The 23189-nt window shown below is 41.3% G+C and overlaps 1 protein-coding gene across 1 annotated transcript in view; it reads right to left on the bottom strand.

Moving 5' to 3' along the window:
- Positions 1-23189, bottom strand: part of LOC137333045 (ubiquitin carboxyl-terminal hydrolase 12) — a 60635-nt gene that overhangs the window by 28180 nt on the left and 9266 nt on the right. The window contains exons 2-3 of the mRNA XM_067997141.1: positions 1978-2058; positions 611-824 (exon numbers count right to left, since the gene is read on the bottom strand). Of these exons, the coding sequence (XP_067853242.1) occupies positions 611-824; positions 1978-2058 (295 nt within the window). The remainder of the gene's footprint in view (positions 1-610; positions 825-1977; positions 2059-23189) is intronic.

The following is a 23189-nucleotide window of genomic DNA, read 5'->3' as shown; positions in this document are numbered from 1 at the left end:
TATGCCTCCATTAGAACAAGGTAAGTTGGGCCATTTATATTTCCAAGTGCAGCCTTTCGAACGTTTCTTTAACCAACTTCTATCTTATTAGCAATCCCCTTTTCAGCCATTCTAATTGGCAAGCACTATTCTGGAATTCACGCAAAATTAAATTAGGTTAGAAGTTAGAAGTTACAACATGGAAACAGGCCCTTCGGCCCAACATGTCCATGTCGCCCAGTTTATACCACTAAGCTAGTCCCAATTGCCTGCACTTGGCCCAATAGAATCATAGAAGATGACATTATAGTTACATTATAGTTTCTACCCTGTCTCAATATTCTAAAAAAATAAAAACAAGGACATTATGAAACAAAAAGCTCTCAGCCCTGTAGGAACACTACAACTGGTCTCAGTGCCCTAAAATAAACCAGGATTCCTACTTCTGATCACTATCCAGCCCAAATTCAAAATTTGGAGCAAAATATTTTTACAATGATTTCCATTTTACACTCAGATTCACTTCAACTTACATGGGTGTGATGTTAAACTAGCATGTAATAATGTCAACATTTAGTTACAACATAGGCTTTGCATTACAAACACAAACAGTAGAAAATGTCCACATTACCATTTTCTTTTCTTAATCTTGATATGAATTTCTTGGGTGGTATCACACCAACTTTCTTTTTCTGTGTTGCTATACTATTAAAGAGGTCAGATAGGCACGTGAGCAGATTTTCCTTCTTCCTGGGCTGCACCTTGTAAGCTAGAACCTTTTCTCGAAACGGCCGACAGAAGTAAAGTGCTTGTAAAACGGAATTGCAATAACAAGTATTGCCGAACTAGCAAGATAAAAAATGTCAAAAATACACAGTAAGGAATATGAAATAACATCTGCCTCTCTCAGTAATAGTGAGTTAATAACTCTTTCAAGTTATATTAAATCAGGTTCACACTACTGAGCTCAGGAACAGTAGAGCTCAAAAGAGATCAGCATTTGCTGTTTAAACAAAAATGTAATTTTTTAAATCAACAGAAATACCGAGATTAACATCTTTAAGTCACAACAGTTTGAATTTAAAACAAGGTATGGCAAACAACACCAGGATATGATTTTTAATGAGCTTTGAAGTCTATATTAAAAAAAAAATTAAAAATGCATTTTTTAAAAAGTCTGTTATTACACTGGAACTGCACCTAACATGCTTCGTCCGCTTTGACTGTTTCAAGTTTCCCTGTGGCCATAGATGGCTAGTTTGAAAAGCCATCGCTTGAAGGCAGCCAGGGCACATGGGTTGAGGAGTTGCCCCCCCTACCATGGGCTATATGAATTCAAACAATGCGAAGGATCAATGCAAGAAGAGTAAATTATGTACTCAGTCTCTATTAATCTGGACAAGTTCTCTAGGGTTTCATTGCCCCAGGAAGGTTGGCAGATTACTACAGTTTTGCAAGGGGTTTCTCAGACTTCTGGTACAGTCTGTGGATGATAGCATTATAGGTTTAATTGACTTTGCTTTTCTATCCTTCCTGTCTCCTATTTTTCCAATCACCCATCACCCCTGTGCTTGCTGACCTACATTGGCTCCCGATCCGCTAACGCCTTGATTTAAAAAAATTCTCATCCTGGTTTTCAAATCCCTCCATCACCTCGCCCCTCCCTATCTCGGTCACCTCCTCCAGCTCGACAACTCTCCGAGATTTCTGCGCTTCTCCAATTCTTGCCTCTTGTGCAGCCTCGATTTTAATTGCTCCACCATTGGCGGCCATGCCTTCAGCTACCGTGATTTTCCATATTTGGCATTTAAAAAAAATTAGTTTTTATAGTTTTACCAGTTTGCTTCCACTCTTGTGAAGTAGGCGCCACCCTTTCCAATACAATTCCAATGTTTTAAAAGGAAAAATACCCATAAAAAAGGCCTGGAACTCATTTCAAAATGGATAAAGGAGAAGTTAGTCTCAAGACCGCATCAGAAGATATTAGCAGTAACTCACATTGACCAAGCCAAAGTAATGTTCATTTACAGGAAACTGTTCCGGCCCAATCTCTTTCTCCAAAGCAGAGGCATTGGCGCCCTAAAAACACAAAGACAAAGGAGAGGTCATCTGAAATAGTCACATAGCAAAGAACTACATTCTTGTGTAACATTCACATAATACTTCTGAAACTAGTAGAGACATTTTCACATTAAAAAAACCTTCCTATTCACATTATAGGACACTACAACATCTGAAAGAAAGAATTAAATAAATTAGTCAGTCATGTTATTGCTGCAGCAAAGGCAGACAAAATTTTTTGATACAAAAATTGAGTGTAGACAGGAGTAATAGAGCAACTCTTCGTCACTGCCAGGACCAATTTCAGAATGGAAAAATGTGGGGCAAGGGAAATTTTGCAACTTCCATCACACCTGAAAGCAGATTCTTCAAGTGTGCAGCAGTCCCAAAAGCTTAAGATATAGTCTCACTTTGCTTTCTTCAATTTTATTTTAAGATACCAAAGCCAGCTCTCAATCCCACGATGAACACTTAAGCAGTATGTCAACAGACATCCAATAATGCAATCAAATTCCTCTATCAGCTGCAAGGAGGTTAACTTTTACTCAAATGCAGTACTGAGTCAGAATGCAAAGATAATTCCAGGGTTATACTACTACTTTTGCATTGAAAACTATTTCAGTGACACAAAAGTGGCAATATAAATTTCAGTTACTCTAAGTCCATTCAAAGTTTCATGTTGACTATTGAATGAAAGGAGTTAGAGAGAACCACTTGTTGCAGTAGTGATGTCCTGCTGTTAAGTATCTTAGTATGCTTTGTAAGCAGCATTTTCATAAATTTGCCAAAGTCAAAATAATGCTGTACCAAATTTGATTTTTATTTAATTAATTAGCTGTCCAACATGGATATCTTGGACACAGGCGCATGGCATTGCCCACGGGGAGTCAGAACTCTCATTTCTTTGCTTAAAATATTTGATCTGGATGCTGGCCTGTGTGACTGATAGACACACTGACGTTTGAGGCAGCACACAAAATAAACTGGTAAGATTTGTTCAACTAACTTGAAGCTTGTAGAGAATGAATTATATTTAATTTTGTGCTAGTAGTTTGGGCAGTGTCAGTCGAATATTTATTTTTAGGTTGGCTAGAATAATGTGGAAGATTTGATGAATGAACTTGCAAATCTAACAAAACCATATACTTATTAAATTTTCAGTCAGTGGGTTGGGGTACTGGATGAATAAATTATTTTAGTGCAAGTACCGTATAGTGGGGCCATAATGAAATTTTATATTTGCACTTCACAAATTTGAGAGAGAAATTATGCAGTTACCACAAGAATTAGAATATTATTTCATTTATTTGTAGCATAGAATGATTTATTTAAATTGTCAGCAGCAAGTCATGGAAGCTTTCAAAATTATTTAGTTTTAAGTTGGTATGTTATGATTAGGATATCCCAGCAGTTTTTTTTAAAACTGTACTTATCAGCTTTAAAATATGAAACAGAAAGAAAGGAATTGGCTTTAGGATACAGCAAGCAGGAAAAATAGTGGGGGGTAGCCTGCAAGAAAGATTGTTATGAGGTATGGGGGGGGGGGGGGGGGGGGGGGAGGAGGGGCGGGTGCAGAAGGAGCAGCAGGGCCTGGGAGCAGGGTGGGCTGACGGAAAGAGGAGTAGCTAGGTGGTGAAATCAGCCTATGGGGTAGAAAGGAAATAAACTATTAGGCTGCTGAGAATTGAAAGCGGCTAACATTGAGGCAGGCGCACTGGAACAGCACCTGGAAGCCCATGAGCAAATGGAGGAGGAGATGGGAGAATCAAGGGTAGTAAGAAGAAAAATATTAAATTTTAAATAGAAAAAAAAACTTTACTTACTTGAGTGGGAAAAGAGCAAAACACACAAAAATTGGCGAAGGAGTTGGGAGAGCGCTTCAGAAAGTCACTCTATAGCACCAAGTAACAGAAAGTTGAAACTACATGTGCGACAGGTCTAGCAAATTTTATATCTTTAAATTGAGTTTTCTACTATAAATGTTTACATAGGGATTTTCAATATTAAATGCAAATGTAAAAGGCGTGACTCAAAATCTTGACAACTGGAAGTTACATTTTGTGGACAAGTACTTGCCATATGCAAGATTTTATATATATATATATATATACACACACACACACGTATGTCTTGTGCCTAGCATGCACTTCCCGCAAATTCCACTTACATCCTATAATGGTTTCCCCATCTCACACTTCTGACTCACCTCAAGTAATACCGTGGGAGATCTGCTAGTATATTAATAGATAGATATCTATCTTTATTGCAAAAGGATGAATGTTCCTTTAAGGCTAAATTATTTCTTTCAAAAGACTACAACATTTCTCAATAAAAATTCAACCATGTAACCCACTAGGGCAAAGGTTTTTAAACTTGGGCTCCTAGAAGGCAAGGTCACAGGGAATCTCTGCGGTAATCAAATTTCTGTCCATCCACTAACAGATTTCAGTATTTATTGACTTACTAAGTCATTATCACTATTGCTGCATACCAATAAAAATGCTTTCTGAACCAATAGCACAGTTTCCCTTGGGATAGCCGACATCATCTTTCAGTGGTGAGGACAGGTGGATCCCCAAAGTGTCTCAATATTTGCAGGGATCTCCCACAGAGAGAAATTTGAAAAACACTGAAATAGGATTAATAGTTTATTTTAAAACCATCAGTAACAAATACTGCAACAGTTCAAATCAGGAGTCAAGACCCCACAAAGAGCTAGTAGAGTAGGGGAATTTACTTCAATATTGTGAGTGAAATTTATTGTTCTTTGTCATAAAAAATGTTTGATAAAAATAAAGTACAGTCCACATTGGCACCAAGGCTATCTTTGAGACTTCAACCAGATCATCCAAACAGTGGTCAACATAAGAACATAAGAAATAGGAGCAGGAGTAGGCCATACGGCCCCTTGAGCCTGCTCCGCTATTCAATCAGATCATGGCTGATCTTCGATCTCCATATCCCTTGATTCCCCAAGAGTCCAAAAAGTTATCTATCCCAGCCTTGAATATATTCAATGACTCAGCATCCACAGCCCTCTGGGGTAGAGAATTCCAAAGATTCACAACCCTCTGCGTGAAGAAATTCCTCCTCATCTCAGTCTTGAATGGCCGATCCCTTATCCTGCGACTATGTCCCCTGGTTCTAGACTCTCAGCATCTACCCTGTCAAGCCCCCTCATAATCTTACTTGTTTCAATGAGATCACCTCTCATTCTTCTAAACTCCAGAGAGCAGAGGCCCATTCTACTGAACCTCTCCTCATAGGACAACCCTCTCATCCTAAGAATTAATCTAGTGACCCTTCATTGCACCGCCTCCTAGGCAAGTATATCCTTCCTTAGATAAGGAGCCCAAAACTGTATGCAGTACTCCGGGTGAGCTCTCACTAAAGTCCTGTACAACTGTAGTAAGACTTCCTTACTCTTGTACTCCGACTCCCTTGTAATAAAGGCCAACACGCCATTTGCTTTCCTAATTGCCTGCTGGATACACATACTAACTTTTTGTGTTTCTTGTACGAGGACACCCAAGTCTCTCTGAGCATCAACATTTAGTAGTTTCTCACTATATAAAAAATATTCTGTTTTTCTATTCTTCCTACCAAAGTGAATAACCTCACATTTCCCGACATTATACTCCATTTGCCACCTTCTTGCCCACTCACTTAATCAATCTATATCCCTTTGCAGGCTCTTTGTGTCCTCCTCACAGCTTACTTTCCCACCTAGCTTTGTATCGTCAGCAAACTTGGAGACATTACACTCGGTCCCTTCATCTCAGTCATTAATATAGATTGTAAATAGCTGAGGCACAAGCACCGATCCTTGCGGCACCCCACTAGTTACAGCCTGCCAACCTGAGAATGACCCATTTATCCCTACTCTCTGGTTTCTGTCCTTTAACCAATCCTCTATCCATGCTAATATATTACCACCAACCCCATGTGCCCTTACCTTGTGTAACAACCTTTTATGTGGCACCTTATCGAATGCCTTTTGAAAATCCAAATATACTACATCCACTGGTTCCTTTATCTACCCTACTAGTTACACGTCAAAAAACTCTAATAAATTTGTCAAACATGATTTCCCTTTCATAAAACCATGCTGATTCTGCCTAATCATATTATGATTTTCTCAATGCCCTGTTACCACTTCCTTAATAATGGATTCCAGCATTTTCCCGACAACCGATGTCAGGCTAACTGACCTGTAGTTGCCTGTTTTCTTTCTCCCTCCCTTATTGAATAGCGGGGTAACATTTACTACCTTCCAGTCCACTGGGACCGTTCCAGAATCTAGAGAATTTTGGAAGATCATAACCAATACATCCACTATCTCTGCAACCACCTCTTTTAGAACCCTAGGATGTAGGCCATCAGGTCCAGGGGATTTGTCGGCTTTTAGTCTGGCCTATATGTGACTCCAGACCCACAGCAATGTGGTTGATTCTTAATTGCCCTCTGAAATAGCCTAGCAAGCCACTCAGTTGTACAATCTCGCTAAAAAAAGTCATAAGAAGAATGAAACCGGACGGACCACCCGGCATCAGACCACTAGGCACCGGACATGACAAAGGCAAACCAAGCCCAGTCGACCCTGCAAAGTCCTCCTCACTAACATCTGGGGATTCGTGCCAAAATTGGGAGAGCTGTTACACAGACTAGTCAAGCAACAGCCTGATATAGCCATACTCACGGAATCATACCTTTCAGCCAACGTCCCAGATGCTTCCATCACCATCCTTGGGTATGTCCTGTCCCACCAGCAGGACAGACCCACCAGAGGTGATATACAGTCAGGAGGGAGTGGCCCTGGGAGTCCTCAACATTGACTCTGGACCCCATGAAACCTCATGGCATCAGGTCAAACATGGGCAAGGAAACCTCCTGCTGATAACCACCTACCACCCTCCCTCAGCTGATGAATCAATCCTCCTCCATGTTGAACACCACCTGGAGGAAGCACTGAGGGTAGCAAGGGCATAAAATGTACTCTGGATGGGGGACTTCAATGTCCATCACCAAAAGTCGCTCGGTAGCACCACTACTGACTGAACTGGCCGAGTCCTGAAGGACATAGCTGCCAGACTGGGCCTGCGGCAGATGGTGAGCGAACCAACACGAGGGAAAAACTTACTTGACCTCGTCCTCACCAATCTACCTGTCGCAAATGCATCTGTCCATAACAGTATTTGTAGGAGTAACCACCGCACAGTCCTCGTGGAGACGAAGTCCCGTCTTCGCACTGAGGACACCATCCAACGTGTTGTGTGGCACTACCACCATGCTAAATGGGATAGATTCAGAACAGATCTAGCAGCTCAAAACTGGGCATCCATGAGGTGCTGTGGGCCATCAGCAGCAGAATTGTATTCCAGCACAATCTGTAACTTCATGGCCCGGCATATTCCTCACTCTACCATTACCAACAAGCCAGGGGATCAACCGTGGTTCAATAAGGAGTGTAGAAGAGCATGCCAGGAGCAGCCCCAGGCGTACCTAAAAATGAGGTGCCAACTTGGTGAAGCTACAACTCAGGACTACATGCATGCTAAACAGCAGAAGCAACATGCTATATAGAGAGCTAAGCGATTCCTCAACCAACGGATCAGATCAAAGCTCTGCAGTCCTGCCACATCCAGTCGTGAGTGGTGGTGGACAATTAAACAGCTAACGGGAGGAGGAGGCTCTGTAAACATCCCCATCCTCAATGATGGCGGAGTCCAGCACGTGAGTGCAAAAGGCAAGGCTAAAGCATTTGCAACCATCTTCAGCCAGAAGTGCTGAGTGGATGATCCATCTCGGCCTCCTCCCGATATCCCCACCATCACAGAAGCCAGTCTTCAGCCAATTCGATTCACTCCACGTGATATCAAGAAACGGCCGAGTGCACTGGATACAGCAAAGGCTATGGGCTCCGACAACATCCTGGCTGTAGTGCTGAAGCCTTGTGCTCCACCAGAACTAGCTGCGCTTCTAGCCAAACTGTTCCAGTACAGCTTCGCGCTGGCATCTACCCAACAATGTGGAAAATTGCCCAGGTATCTCCTGCCCACAAAAAGCAGGACAAATCCAATCCGGCCAATTACTGCCCCATCAGTCTACTCTCAATCAGCAGCAAAGTGATGGAAGGTGTCGTCGACAGTGCTATCAAGCGGCACTTACTCACCAATAACCTGCTCACCAATGCTCAGTTTGGGTTCCGCCAGGATCACTCGGCTCCAGACCTCATTACAGCTTGGTCCAAACATGGACAAAAGAGCTGAATTCCTGAGGTGAGGCGAGAGTGACTGCCCTTGACATCAAGGCAGCATTTGACAGAGTGTGGCACCAAGGAGCCCTAGTAAAATTGAAGTCAATGGGAATCAGGGGGAAAACTCTCCAGTGGTTGGAGTCATACCTAGCACAAAGGAAGATGGTAGGGGTTGTTGGAGGCCAATCATTTCAGCCCCAGGGCAACTGCTGCAGGAGTTCCTCAGGGCAGTGTCCTAGGCCCAACCATCTTCAGCTGCTTCATCAATGACCTTCCCTCCATCATAAGGTCAGAAATGGGCATGTTCGCTGATGATTGCACAGTGTTCAGTTCCATTCACAACCCCTCAGATAATGAAGCAGTTCGCATGCAAGACCTGGACAACATCCAGGCTTGGGCTGATAAGTGACAAGTAACATTTGCACCAGACAAGTGCCAGGCAATGACTATCTCCAACAAGAGAGAGTCTAACCACCTCCCCTTGACATTCAACGGCATTACCATCACCGAATCCCCCACCATCAACATCCTGGGGGTCACCGTTGACCAGAAACTTAACTGGACCAGCCACATAAATACTGTGGCTACAAGAGCAGGTCAGAGGCTGGGCATTCTGTGGCAAGTGACTCACCTCCTGACTCCCCAAAACCTTTCCACCATCTACAGGTCACAAGTCAGGAGTGTGATGGAATACTCTCCACTTGCCTGGATGAGTGCAGTTCCAACAACACTCAAGAAGGGCGACACCATCCAGGACAAAGCAGCCCGCTTGATTGGTACCCCATCCACCACGCTAAACATTCACTCCCTTCACCACCAGCGCACTGCGGCTGCAGTGTGTACCATTCACAGGATGCACTGCAACAACTTGCCAAGGCTTCTTCGACAGCATCTCCCAAACCCGCGACCTCTACCACCTAGAAGGACAAGAGCAGCAGGCACATGGGAACAACACCACCTGCACGTTCCCCTCCAAGTCACACACCATCCCCGTTGTATCGCCGTTCCTTCATCGTCGCTGGGTCAAAATCCTGGAACTCCCTACCTAACAGCACTGTGGGAGAACCTTCACCACACGGACTGCTGCCGTTCAAGAAGGCGGCTCAAGGACAATTAGGGGTGGGCAATAAATGCTGGCCTCACCAGCGGTGCCCTCATCCCATGAACAAATACAAAAAAAGTCACATTAGTTTGTCCAGTACCTTTTCCTCTAGTGATATTAATTGTTTTAAGTTCCTCACTCTCATTTACCCCTTGGCTCCCCACTGTTTTTGGTATGCTTTTTGTGTCTTCTACTGTGAAGATAGATACAAAATATTTGTTTAATGCATCTGGCATTTCTCGATTCCCCATTATAATTTCTCCTGTCTCAACCTCTAAGGGACCAACGTTTACTTTTGCTACTCTCTTCCTTTTTACATATTTGTAGAAGCTCTTACAATCCGTTTTCATATTTCTTGCTAGTTTACTTTCAGATTCTATTTTCTCCCTTATGAGCTTTTTGGTCGTCCTTTGTTGGTTTCTAGAACTCTCCCAATCCCTAGTCTTATTTCTCTTCTTGGCAACATTATAGGCCTCTTCTTTCAACCTACTACTCACTTTAACTTCTTTAGTTAGCCATGGGTGGCTCACTTTTCCCGTGGAGTTTTTATTTTTCAATGGAATGTATACTTGTTGAAAATATTAAAATATTTTTTTAAATGTTTGCCATTGCTTTTCAACTGTCAAGCCCTTCAATTTAATTTCCCAATCTACCTTTGACAACACGCCCCTCATACCTCTGTAACTCTAGTTTCTGACTTAAATACGTTACTTTCAAATTGAATGTGAAATTCTATCATATTATGATCGCTCTTCCCCAGAGGTTCTTTTACTGCAAGATTACTAATTAACCCTATCTCATTACATAATACAAGATCTAAAATAGCCTGTTCCCTGACGTACTGCTGTAGGAAACTGTCTCGAATAAATTCCATGAACTCGTCTTCCAAATACCTTTGCCAATTTGATTTGCCCAGTCTATATGCAGATTAAAGTCCCCCATGATGACTGCATTTCCTTTGTTACAAGCTTCCATTAGTTCATGATTAATACTCTGTCCAATGGTATTGCTACTATTAGGGGGCCTATAAACTACTCCCACTGGTGTTTTCTGCCCCTCGTTATTTCTAATTTCCACCCATATTGATTCTACTTCCTGATCTTCCGAGCCAAGATCCTTTCTCACCACTGTCCTAATGTCATCCTTTATTATTAGGGCTGCACCCCCTGCTTTTCCATTCTGCCTATCCTTTCTAAATGTCATGTACCCTAAAATATTTAGTTCCCAACCTTGGTCACTTTGCAACCATATCTCTGTAATGGCTATTAGGTCAAACCCATTTATCTCTATTTGTGCAATTAATTCATCTATCTTGTTATGAATGTTCCGTGCATTCAGATAAACAGCCTTTAATTTTGACTTTTTAACCACTTTTTCCTGCTTTGACCGTACTTCTTGTTGCACTATTATTTACAAACTCTCTGTCCCTTCCTGCCACACTCTGCTTATCTTTACCCTAGTCACTACACTGTTCTACTGTGTTAACTTTTCTCATTAGATTTCTAAATTTCCCCTCACCTGACCCTCCCCCCCCCCCCCCCCCCCGCCCCCACTTTTTAGTTTGAAGCCCCATCTACAGCCCTAGTTATTCGATTTGCCAGGACACTTAAGTGGAGCCCATCCCATCGGAACTCCCTCTTTCCCCAGTACTGGTGTCAGTGCCCCATGAATCGAAAACACTGTCACCCACACCACTCTCTGAGCCACGCATTCCACCCTCTCATCTGTTTGTCCCTATGCCAATTTGCACGTGGCTCAGGTAGTAATCCAGAGATTATTACTTTTAAGGTTCTCCTTATTAATTTAGACCGTAGCTCCTCAAACTGTCTCAGCAAAACCTCATTTTTAGTTCTAATTATGTCGTTGGTTCCTACGTGAACCACGACAACTGGATCCTCCCCCTCATGCTCCAATTTCTTTTCCAGCCACGAAGAGATATCCTTAACCCTGGCACCGGGCAGGCAACACAGCCTTCGGGACTCTCGGTTGTGGCTGCAGAGAACAGTGTCTATCCCCTTGACTATACTACCCTCTACCACTACCACATTCCTTTTTACTCCCCCCATTTGAAAGGCCCCCTTTACCACAGTGCCATGATCAGGTTGCCTGTCCTCCCTACAGTCTATGCTCTCATCCATACAGGTAGCAAGTATCTCGTACCTGTTGGACAAGGTCAAGGGCTGAGGCTCCTCCATCACTAGATCCTGGGTCCCCATACTTGCCTGACTCACAGTCACACTCTTCTGTCCCTGACCAGTGAACAAATCTAAACTACTACCTAACCTAAGGATCAAAGTGTCCAGGTAACTCTCCTCCTCCTGGATGCATCGCAATGTCTGCAGCTCGGACTTCAGCTTAACAACTCTGAGCTAAAGTTCCTCGAGCTGCAGATGTGGTTGCCTGGTCAATATGGAAATTGGATTCAATTGTTCCTGCAGGTATATAATAATATTTTGGCTATCTGTACGTTAAACATGTATGCCGACAACTCAGACCTGCTCACCAGGCTAGCTGCTTGGTCAAAATCTTGAAACGGAGTGTTAATGAGTAAAATTCTCACTTAAGTAGTTTAGTGCACAGTGCGTTTATGTAGCAATGCACTGTGCCAGAGTGGAAGGATGCAGGTTCACTTCCACAAATTGAGCTTCCAACCACAGTCAGACTGTTTGTGGATAGAGGCAATGAATGGATGGAAAATGCTTCCTGTAACAGAAGGGGACAGAAGCCCAATTTGCCTGTTCACTGTCCTAGTTGACAATGTAGTGCTCTTAGAAAAGGTGCCTTACAAAATAAAGATGTAAAATGGGAAAGGATAGAAAAAGAGGAAAGAAAAATCAATGCATATTATTTTATTACAGCACTCAGTCCACCCTGAAGAATATATTGCAACGTTAACACAGAACACTGATTTTGATATATATTAATGACCTGGACTTGGGTACAGAGGGTATAATTTCAAAGTTTGCAGATGACACTAAACTCGGAAATGTAATGAACAATGTGGAGGATAGTAACAGACTTTAGGAGGACAGACAGACTGGTAAAATGGGCAGACACATGGCAGATGAAATTTAACGCAAAGAAGTGTAAAGTGATGCATTTTGGTAGGAAGAATGAGGAGAGGCAATATAAATTAAATGGTACAATTCTGAAGAGGGTGCAGGAACAGAGACCTGGGGGTGCACATACATAAATCTTTGAGGGTGACAGGACAAGTTGAGAAGGCTGTTAAAAAAAACATATGGGATCCTGGGCTTTATTAATAGAGGCATAGAGTACTAAAACAAGGAAGATAAGCTAAACCTTTATAAAACACTAGTTAAGCCTCAGCTGGAGTACTGTGTTCAATTCTGGGCACCACAGTTTAGGAAGGATGTCTAGGCCTTAGAGAGGGTGCAGAATGGTGCCAGGGACGAGGGACTTCAGTTATGTGGAGGGATTAGGGTTGTTCTCCTTAGAACAGAGAAGGTTAAGAGGAGATTTGATAGAGGTGTTCAAGATCGTGAACGGTCTTGACAGAGCAAAGAAGAAGAAACTGTTTCCAGTGGCAGAAGGGTCAGTAACCAGAGGACACAGATTTAAGGTGATCGGCAAAAGAGCCAGAGGTGACATAAGGAAACATTTTTTTAGGCAGCGAGTTGTAATGGTCTGGACTGCACTGCCTGAAAGCGTGGTAGAAACAGATTCATTAGTTACTTTCAAAAGGGAATTGAATAAATACTTGAAGGGAAAAAATTTACAGGGCTATGGGGGGAAAAAGCAGAGGAATGGGACTAACTGGATAGCGCCGTCAAAGAGCCGGCAGAGGCATGATGGGCCGAATAGCCTCTTCCTGTACTATATCTACTATGATACTTAGAAACAGTAGTAATAGCAAACTACCAGTCAGAAATGTTGCATTCCCTCTTCACACAGTACCGCTGTTCTTAAACACTACAAATACACAAGCTTTCTCATCTTCACACACACAACTACTTGCATTTATATAGCACCTTTAACGTAGTAAAACCTCCCAAGGTGCTTCACAGGAGCGTCATCAAACAAAATTTGACACCGAGCCACATAAGGAGATATTAGGTCAAGAGACCAAAAGCGTGGTCAAAGAGGTAGGTTTTAAGGAGTGTCTTAAAGGAGAGAGGGGTAGAGAGGTGCAAAGGTTTAGAGAGGGAATTCCAGAGCTTAGGATCTAGGCAGCTGAAGGCACCACCGCCAATGGTGGAGTGATTAAAATCGGTGATGCGCAAGAGGCAAGAATTGGAGGAGCGCAGAGATCTCGGAGGGTTGTAGGGCTGGAGGAAGTTACAGAGATAGGGACTTAACGTTAAGAATTACTGAAACTATCAGTGAGGAGGCAACACTTGAGCTGGAGCACAGTGAAATCAATAAATTCGATTCTAAATGACAATGAGGGAGCTGCGCATTAAGTGTGAGATACATGCATTTTGTAGGTCTATCCAGCTGCATTGCAACTATTGGAAATTGTTACTCCAAACAATCCTCAAACAACCCACGTGTAACCGCACACTGCGCTATAACATGAAGACTTCAAGCAAGCAACTGAAACTTTTCATTGTATTTGTAAGTAAATTCCTTGTTTTTGACATTACAAACTGAGAGGCACTTCTGAAGCCAGACAGGTAATATAAGCACTTGACTGTCTAAAGAAACAAGTGTTTTCGATACTTCAACAATTAAAGAATGGTTTGTGGCCTTCACTGATGAGGCCTACTTCGAAAGAGTGGCTCTAAGTAGGATGGGGAAATAAAAAAAAGTTGTCACAAATCAGGCAACCAACCACTGGAAAAAATGTTACAAAAAATAAAAAGAGCTAAAGGCTTAGAAAGAGGACCAAAGAAAAGCAAAAACGAACATTAAGAATATGTATTGCTTTTGGAGGGAAGGAAACACGGTGCACAGAAGAATTCAAACATTCTCAATATCCAAATATATCTCCATCTTGGAATGAATGAATAACAATTTTCTATATTTATAATATATTCTTGCTAATTTTTTCTTGATGTAGCTATCTGTAAGAAAACTAGTAACTATTTATTGGTATTTAAAATAATTTTACAGGTTTACTTTTACAATGCAAGTAGTTTTGTTGCTGTAATATCTAGGGCTTGTTTCAATGTCATGGTTCATGGGTTGAAGACCTAAAGAATAGGCAGCTCAATGAGCCTGGAACTCCTTGTAGCTGCTAGCAGTATAAGGCTTAAGCATTCAGCTAGTATTTGAATGCTACAGTTTTAAATCAATACAGACATTTGGTGCCATATTCAATTAAAAATACTGTATTTGCATCAGTGACTCACACAGTATTGAAATATCAGAACTGAGAAATATGAAAACGATTACATGTTACTGCTTTCAAAGCTGTTTGAATAAGAAACAGTATGATTTAAAACCTTGAAATTAGACAAAACATCAAGCATTCATTTGCACGGGTACAGATATGTAACAACCCAATTCAAATTCTGTTCTTATTAGTGGAAACATGAGATTTTTACCAGTGTTTTAGGGATTGTATTCCATGATTCCATCTCTTTGTAAGTAGGATCATTGGTTTACAGTGACGGAATAAATTAAATTCTGTTCATGAGTTTCCAGGATTTTTTAATCAATGTTTTGGGGATCAAATGAGCATACAGCCAATAGAAGCCCACAATAAAAAACACCTAGCCGCAGAGTTGTCTGTTAAAGGGACCACAAAAAAATCATTGATCCTTCCCCATAAAGTTGTCAACAAAAATCACTAACCCAGCAGACCCCAGGATCCACGTTTCAGAATTTTTTGACCATTTTTTCTCAGAATTGGAGGGTAAAAAGTTACATTTAAGGGTTGTACTTTAAAACATAGTGTAACGACTCAGGTTTATCCCAAAAAAAAGGGGACCGAGGCGAAAGGTGGTTAAAATCTTAATAAGCTAAGCTTTGATTATGCGTTCCCAAAGACTAAACAATAAGCAATTCGTTAGCCTGTCTCAGCAATCAATAAACACTTCACACCCATTGTGATGGAAGGTCTGTGGCTCTGGGTACTCGGCTAGCATTGTCTGATCTAGGCACTCCTCTCAAGTTGTGAACACAGGGAGATAAAAAAAAGATGGAGATACAGTCAGTCAGTCAGTCAAGTTTTTAAATAGAAAGCCACAAGGGCATGCATTCGCTAGGTACAGACGGAGAGTGCAGGAGGGCAGTCATGTGTAATTTTGTTTAAGTCAAGCAAGATGACCCACTGATATGGCAAACTGTAGCGTGTTCGTCATTTTGTATTATTATGCACTTATAAGTTACACTGATTGAACTAAGTGAGCCTGTTCATAACTGTCATAACTTAAGTAAGTACGTTCACTCGCTGTGAAATAAAAAAGCTTAACGTTTTGTATCTGGCCTCGTGTTACCAGGTATTTTCTCGGTCCACCTTAGAAAAGATTGGAAATGCATATGGGGGCATGTGCGAAAGACATGAACATCCAGTTCAGATCGCTATGGGGTACTATTGTTACAGTCCTGGTTACACATAAGCAGATTTTGAGCAGAGAGAGTCTACTCCAGCACACAAGGGTTGTGGGATCCAACAACGTGAGCAACTGATACTATTAAAACAAGGAGATATCTACCGACGACCCTAAACCTGTAACAACTTCATAGGATGTTTGTCCCAATCCGCTTTGCGTGATCTGCGATAGCTGTTAACATATTGTCCAACCACTTATGAAGGACACTAATTGGCAGATTGACATCAATGACTCTGCAAATATTAGCATATCAAACTCCCTTTTGTTCAAGAACCAAGTCTCCAAAGCACAGTAATGCCTTTGCCCAATTAGATCATGATGTAAATTCCAGTAGCTTGTAAAAATAGCTAGCACAAAAAACAATATTAATCCTGTGTGTACCGTGACCAGCAAGAAAGAATATGAATATTAAAGACAAAATTGCTTCATTTTTGTCATATATTGTTCCACGAGTGCCTAACCTAAATGGTAAGTCTTTATGGATAACTGTCAGTATGCAGTTCCACTTGAAGGACATCACATCTGCGCCCCATCCTGTTCTTTCCTAGTTGCCATACACATGTACTTCACAGAAGAGCTAGCTGGATAGTGAAAATGAGCAAAACCCTCAGCTGATTTTCCACTCACTAATCTATAAGCACTGAAGTCAATTGTAGCACTCCTACTATCATTCTGGCTGAGATAAGCACAGATCAGGAATTGATCTTTTCCCCAGGCCATCAGTCAATGGCAATGTTTTTGTTACAGTGACAGAAATTGCATCACGAAGCCTGAGCTTTCAGTAAATGAAATAAAAAGCTGCCAAACACTTTTCAATAAAGATTCTGTCCCTTTAAGATGAGCTCAAAAGCTAATTAATATTAAGAGCTCTCAGAACTACTATCTCTGGTCTCTGTGGTAGAGAACTATACTAGGCTAAAATGTCTATTACCCCTCGAAGAGCCTCAGGAGCTAAGCTTCACTCTTATCACATTTAAATTCGATGTAATTTGTAACATTTCCATTCCTAAACCATTTGGTCTCTTTTCACAAGTTCATTTACAACTAAATTATGAGATTTAAATCTGCAATTGATTCACCAATTATCTGAAGCCTTCACTTATTTAGCAGGAAGTTGCTAACGTAATAAAGGATGACACAGATGTTTACACTCCCTTCACTAAGTCACTGTCCAGATCTGCTAAAGCATTCACAGCAGTCACAACCTAAAAGCCCATCCTGCTTTAAGTGTAGGAGGAGAGCCTAAGAACATTTTATAAAAAGTCATTGTTCTTTAAATTATTTTGCAGCAGTTTCCCTGATGATTTTTGCTACCTAAGCCATAGTCCTCTGTTTACTCCCTACCTTTCCCTCTTCTTGACCACCATCATTGATTTTTGATTTTGATGTTCTAAACAATATTTTGGAAAACATACGAACATACAAAAATAATGGACAGAAAAAGACCAGCTGGTCCATCATGCCTACATATACAGTCATTTGCAATTAACCATTAAACCCCAAATGCTCCCACCCACCACCAGCCATGTAATAGTAGACAAAAAAACCCAGAAAAAACCCTAAGCCAATTCAAGGAAAAAGAATTCTTGGAAATTCCTCTCTGACCCCTGACGGTGATCAAGAGTAGTTCAGGAGACCACAGTGACCATAAAGCATATCACCCAACATCTCATCTGCCTTTTGTATGCAACGATATCGACCTCAGTCAGGAACACGTCCAGCTCCCTTTTGAATGTTTGCAGCAAATCCGCACTCGCTGCACAAGCAAGGCAACTTGTCACAAAGGTCAATGACCCTCTGTGAAATAAAAAACTTCCTGGCATCTAATGTAGTTCTATATTTACATATCTTATACTCATGTCCCTTGGTTCTTAGCCTATCTAATTCAAATAGTCTATCCACCCAGACACAGGCTAATTCCTTTGTTATTGTAAATAACCTCAATCAAATCCCCTCAAAGTTTATGCTCTTCTGGAGTAAAAAGACCCAGTTCTCTAGGCCTATCATGATAACTAAGGGTGCTTAAACTAGAATTAATTCTAGTGGCCTTCCTCTGAAGTTTTTCCAGGACCTCCATCTCCCTGAGACTATGGCCAAACTCAGGTCTTGTATAAGACACGGGCCTATTCCCAATCGCATCCAAGTATGATGGTAGTTTTTTCCTCATCCAGGGTTTTAACACCAGCACAAATCTGTGTGTCATCTGCAAACTTAATGGCAGTTCCTCCAATGCCTTCATCCAGATTATTAATATAGATTTTGAAGATTAACGGTCCTAACACGATCCCTGAGAGAATCCACTAATAACCTATCTCCACATAGAACCACTACCATTAATAACAACAATCTATCTACAAGATTGCAACCAATTCCTTATCCGCCCAAGGATCTACCCTCCAATCCCACAGGTCTCTACCTTATAAATTAACCTATTGTGTGGCACCTTGTCAAAAGTTTTTTGAAAATCCAAATATACTATATCTACCAGGCTACCTTCATCCGCCAACCCAGTAATCTCCTTAAAAAAATTCAACCAAGTTGGTGAGACATGACCTCCTTTTCTCGAAATCATGTTAAGTGTCACTGACAACCCCTTCTCTGTCCAGGTGGTCATACAGAGTATCCCTAATGACCCCTTTTAGCAACTTACCTATTCTGAAGTCAAGTTAATGGCCTGTAATTCTCCGGTTCTGACTTGTTGCCCTTTTTGAATATTGGTACATTTGCCTCCCTCCAGTAAATGGGAACAATCCCTGACTCTAGCAAGCTGTTACGTATATAAGCAAAGGGCTTACTTAGCACAGCTCCCATGTCTTCGAGCACCAGGACCAGCAGCCCAATCGGATTTAAGACCCCCTTCTTTCTAGGATTACATCTGCATCCACTTTGACACTTGCAATTTTAGTGTCAACTGTACATTGCATTAATGGCAAACGAGCATTGTCTACTGGAATGAAGACTAAAACGAAAGATAAAAAGCTATTTTGATACACTCAACCAAATTTAAAACTTATGATACTCACGTTTTTGTGTCTCAAACATTAATTATTACACCAACAGTAATTGTAAAAGGGACAAATAACACGAGGATCAAAAAGGTAAAGAAAATATTTCAAAATACTGGGGGGGGGGGGGGGGGGAGGTAGCCCTGATAATAAAGGATGACGTAAGGACAGTAGTGAGAAAGGATCTTGGCTTGGAAAATCAGGAAGTAGAATCAGTATGGGTAGAGATGAGAAATAACAAGAGGCAGAAAACACTGATCGGAGTAGTTTATAGGCTCCATAATAGTAGTTATACTGTTGGACAGAGTATTAATCAAGAAATAAGAGCAGCTTGTAACAAAGGTAATGCAATAATCGTGGGGGACTTTAATCTTCATATAGAGTGGGCAAATCAAATTGGCAAAAGTAGTTTGGACGACAAGTTCATGAAATGCATTCGAGATAGTTTCCTAGAACAATACGTTGTGGAACAACCAAGAAACAGGCTATTTTAGCTCTTGTCTCGTGTAATGAGACAGGGTTAATTATCAATGTCACAGTAAGGGATCCTCTGGGGAAGAATGATCATATGATAGAATTTCACACTGAGTTCAAGAGTGACGTACTTAAGTCCGAAACTAGAGTCTTAAACTTAAACAGAGCCAACTATATAGGGATGAGGGGCGAGCTGGCTAAAGTAGATTGGGAAATTAGATTAAAAGATATGATGGTAGATAAGCAATGGTGAACATTTAAAGAAATATCTCAAAATTTTCAATGAATATACATTCCATTGAGAAATAAAAATTCCATGGGAAAAATTATCCATCTGTGGCTAACTAAAGAAGTTAAGGATAGTATTAGATTAAAAGAAGAGGCTTATAATGTTGCCAAGAAGAGTAGTAAGCCTGAGGATTGGGAGAGTTTTAGAAACTAGCAAAGGATGACCAGAAAATTGATAAAGAGGGTGAAAACAGATTGTGAGTAAACTAGCAAGAAATATAAAAACAGATTGTAAGAGCTTCTACAAGTATGTAAAAAGGAAGAGCGTAGCGAAAGTAAACGAGGGTCCCTTAAAGGCTGATGCAGGAGAAATTAGAAGGTGGAATTTTATAATGGGCGATTTTAACTTTCACATAGATTGGACAAATCAAATTGGCAAAAGCAGCCCTGAGGAGGAGTTCATAGAGTGTATTAGGGACTGTTTCCTAGACCAATACGTTGGGGAACCAAACAGAGAACAGTCCATTTTGGATCTGGTAATGCGTAACGAAACAAGATTAATTAATGATCTCAAAGTAAAGGATCCCTTGGGAAGCAGTGATCATAACATGATAGAATTTCACATCCAGTTTGAGAGCAAGGATCTTGGGTCTGAAACTACTGTATTAAACTTAAATAAGGGCAATTACAAAGGAATGAGGGCGGAATTGGCTAAAGTGGACTGGGTAAACACATTATGGTTACAGCATGATGGTGGATAAGCAGTGGCAAACATTTAAAAAGATATTTTATGACTCACAACAAAAATATATCCCTGTGAGGAGGAAAGACTCCACAAAAAAAGTGAATTAACCATGGTTAACTAATGAAGTCAAGGGTGGTATCAGGTTAAAAGAAAAAGCATACAACGCGGCAAAGATTACTGGTAAGCCCGAAGATTGGGAAAACTTTAAAAACCAGCAAAGGATGACTAAAAGAATAATAAAGAAGGAAAAAAATAAATTATGAGAGTAAACTAGCAAGAAATATAAAAACTAACAGTAAAAGCTTCTACAAGTATATAAAAAGGAAGAGCGTAGCTAAAGTAAACATTGGTCCCTTAGAGGATGAGACTGGGGAAATAATAATGGAAAACAAGGAAATGGCAGAGGAATTGAACAGATATTTTGTATCTGTCTTCACAGTAGAAGACACTAATAAGAGACCAATAACAGTAGATAATCAAGGGGCAAAGGGGAGGGAGGAACTAAAAACAATCACTATCACTAGAGAAAAAGTACTAGGTAAACTTATGGGACCAAAGGCTGACAAGTCCCCTGGACCTGATGGCTCGCATCCGAGGGTCTTAAAGGAAGTGGCTTCAGAGATAGTGGATGCATTGGTTGTAATCTTCCAGGATTCACTAGATTCTGGAAAGGTCCCAGTGGATTGGAAAACCGCAAACGTAATATCCCTATTCAAGAAGGGAGTGAGACAGAAAGCAAGTAACTATAGACCAGTTAGCCTAACATCTGTCATTAGGAAAATGCTAGAATCCATTATTAAGGAAGTAGTAGCAGGACATTTGGAGACTCATAATACAATCAAAGAGAGTCAACATGGTTTTATGAAGGGGAAATCATGTCTGACAAATTAATTAGAGTTCTTTGAGGAAATAACGTGCAGGGTGGATAAAGGGAAACCAACGGATGAAGTATATTTGGATTTCCAAAAGGCATTCGATAAGGTACCACATAAAAGGTTACTGCACAAGAGCTCATGGTGCAATATACTGGCACGGATAGAGGATTGGCTAATTAACAGAAAACAAAGAGACAGGATAAAAGGGTCATTTTCAAAATTGCAATCTGTAACTAGTGGGGTCCCGCAGGGATCAGTGCTGGGGCCTCAGCTATTTACAATCTAGATTAATGACTGAGATGAAGGGACCAAGTGTAATGTATCTACGTTTGCTGACAATACAAAGCTAGGTGGGAAAGTAAGTTGTGAGGAGGACACAAATAGATTGCAAAGGTATATAGACAGGTTAAGTGAGTGGGCAAGAAGATGGCAGATGGTGTATAATGTGGAGAAATGTGAGGTTATTCACTTTGGTAGGAAGAATAGAAAAAAAGAGTATTTTTTAAATGGTGAGGAATTATTAAATGTTGGTAGTCAGAGAATTTTAGGTGTCCTTGTACATCAATCACAAAAAGTTAACATGCAGGTACAGCAAGCAATTCAGAAGGCAAATGGTATGTTGGCCTTTATTGCAAGGGGGTTGGAGTACAAGAGTAAGGAAGTCTTGCTCCCAAACCCACGACCTCTACCACCTAGAAGGACAAGGGCAGCAGGAGCATGGGAACAACACCACCTGCACGTTCCCCTCCAAGTCACACACCATCCCGACTTGGAAATATATCGCCGTTCCTTCATTGTCGCTGGGTCAAAATCCTGGAACTCCCTTCCTAACAGCACTGTGGGAGAACCGTCACCACACGGACTGCAGCGGTTCAAGAAGGCGGCTCACCACCACCTTCTCGAGGGCAATTAAGGATGGGCAATAAATGCCGGCCTTGCCAGCGACGCCCACATCCCGTGAACGAATAAAAAAAAAATTATACAAGGCTTTGGTGAGACCATACCTGGAGTAGTATGTACAGTTTTGGAACTGTAAGGAAGGATATATTTGACTTAGAGGCAGTGCAACAAAGGTTCACTAGATTGATTCCTGGGATGAGAGGGTTGTCCTATGAGGAGAGATTGAGTAGAATGGGCCCATCCTCTCTGGAGTTTAGAAAAACGAGAGGTGATCTCATTGAAACGTATAAGATTCTGAGAGGGCTTGACAGGGTAGATACTGAGAGGCTGTTTCCCCTGGCTGGAGAGTCTAGAACCAGGGGGCATAGTCTCAGGGTAAGGGATTAGCCATTTAGGACTGAGATGAGGAGAATTTTTTTCACCCAAAGGGTTGTGAATATTTGGAATTCTCTACCCCAGAGGGCTGTGGATGCTCAGTCGTTGAGTATATTCAAGGCTGAGATCGATAGATTTTTGGACTCTAAAGGAAATCAAGGGATATGGGGATCGGGCAGGAAAGTGGAGTTGAGGTAGATGATCAGCCACGATTTTACTGAATGGCGGAGCAGGCTCGGGGGGGTCGCATGGCCTACTCCTGCTCCTATTTCTTATGTAGTCAATACTAAGATCTGAAATTTAAAAATGATCTTTGGAGAAGTGTCATAGAATCCCCTCTGAGTACAGAGCCAAAATTAACATTAATTTACAGGGCAACAGGATAACTGGTGCAGGCAACCAGCATAAAAAATATTGAACATTCCTTTTAATGTGTTTTGCTATTTCTCATTATGCCCCCAGTGTAGCTCTGTAACGCATCACTAAAGTGCACAAAACCAGGCTCGGTTGCTGGTTTGTCCTCATCACTATAGAGAAGCAACTCTGCTCAGCAGGGGGAAGAGAAATTGAGAAGCGATCACACAAATAGGCAGCGGACTTCCTAGTAATTGCCTGGCATGACTGTAAGCCTCAAAATAAAAAGCTCTAATAACCATTAAAAACTATAC

The sequence above is a fragment of the Heptranchias perlo genome, chromosome 15 (assembly GCF_035084215.1).
Source record: "Heptranchias perlo isolate sHepPer1 chromosome 15, sHepPer1.hap1, whole genome shotgun sequence".
In the NCBI taxonomy this organism is placed as follows: Eukaryota; Metazoa; Chordata; class Chondrichthyes; order Hexanchiformes; family Hexanchidae; genus Heptranchias; species Heptranchias perlo.
Note: the sequence above shows the minus strand (reverse complement) of the source record. Positions and strands in the feature narration are given on the sequence as shown.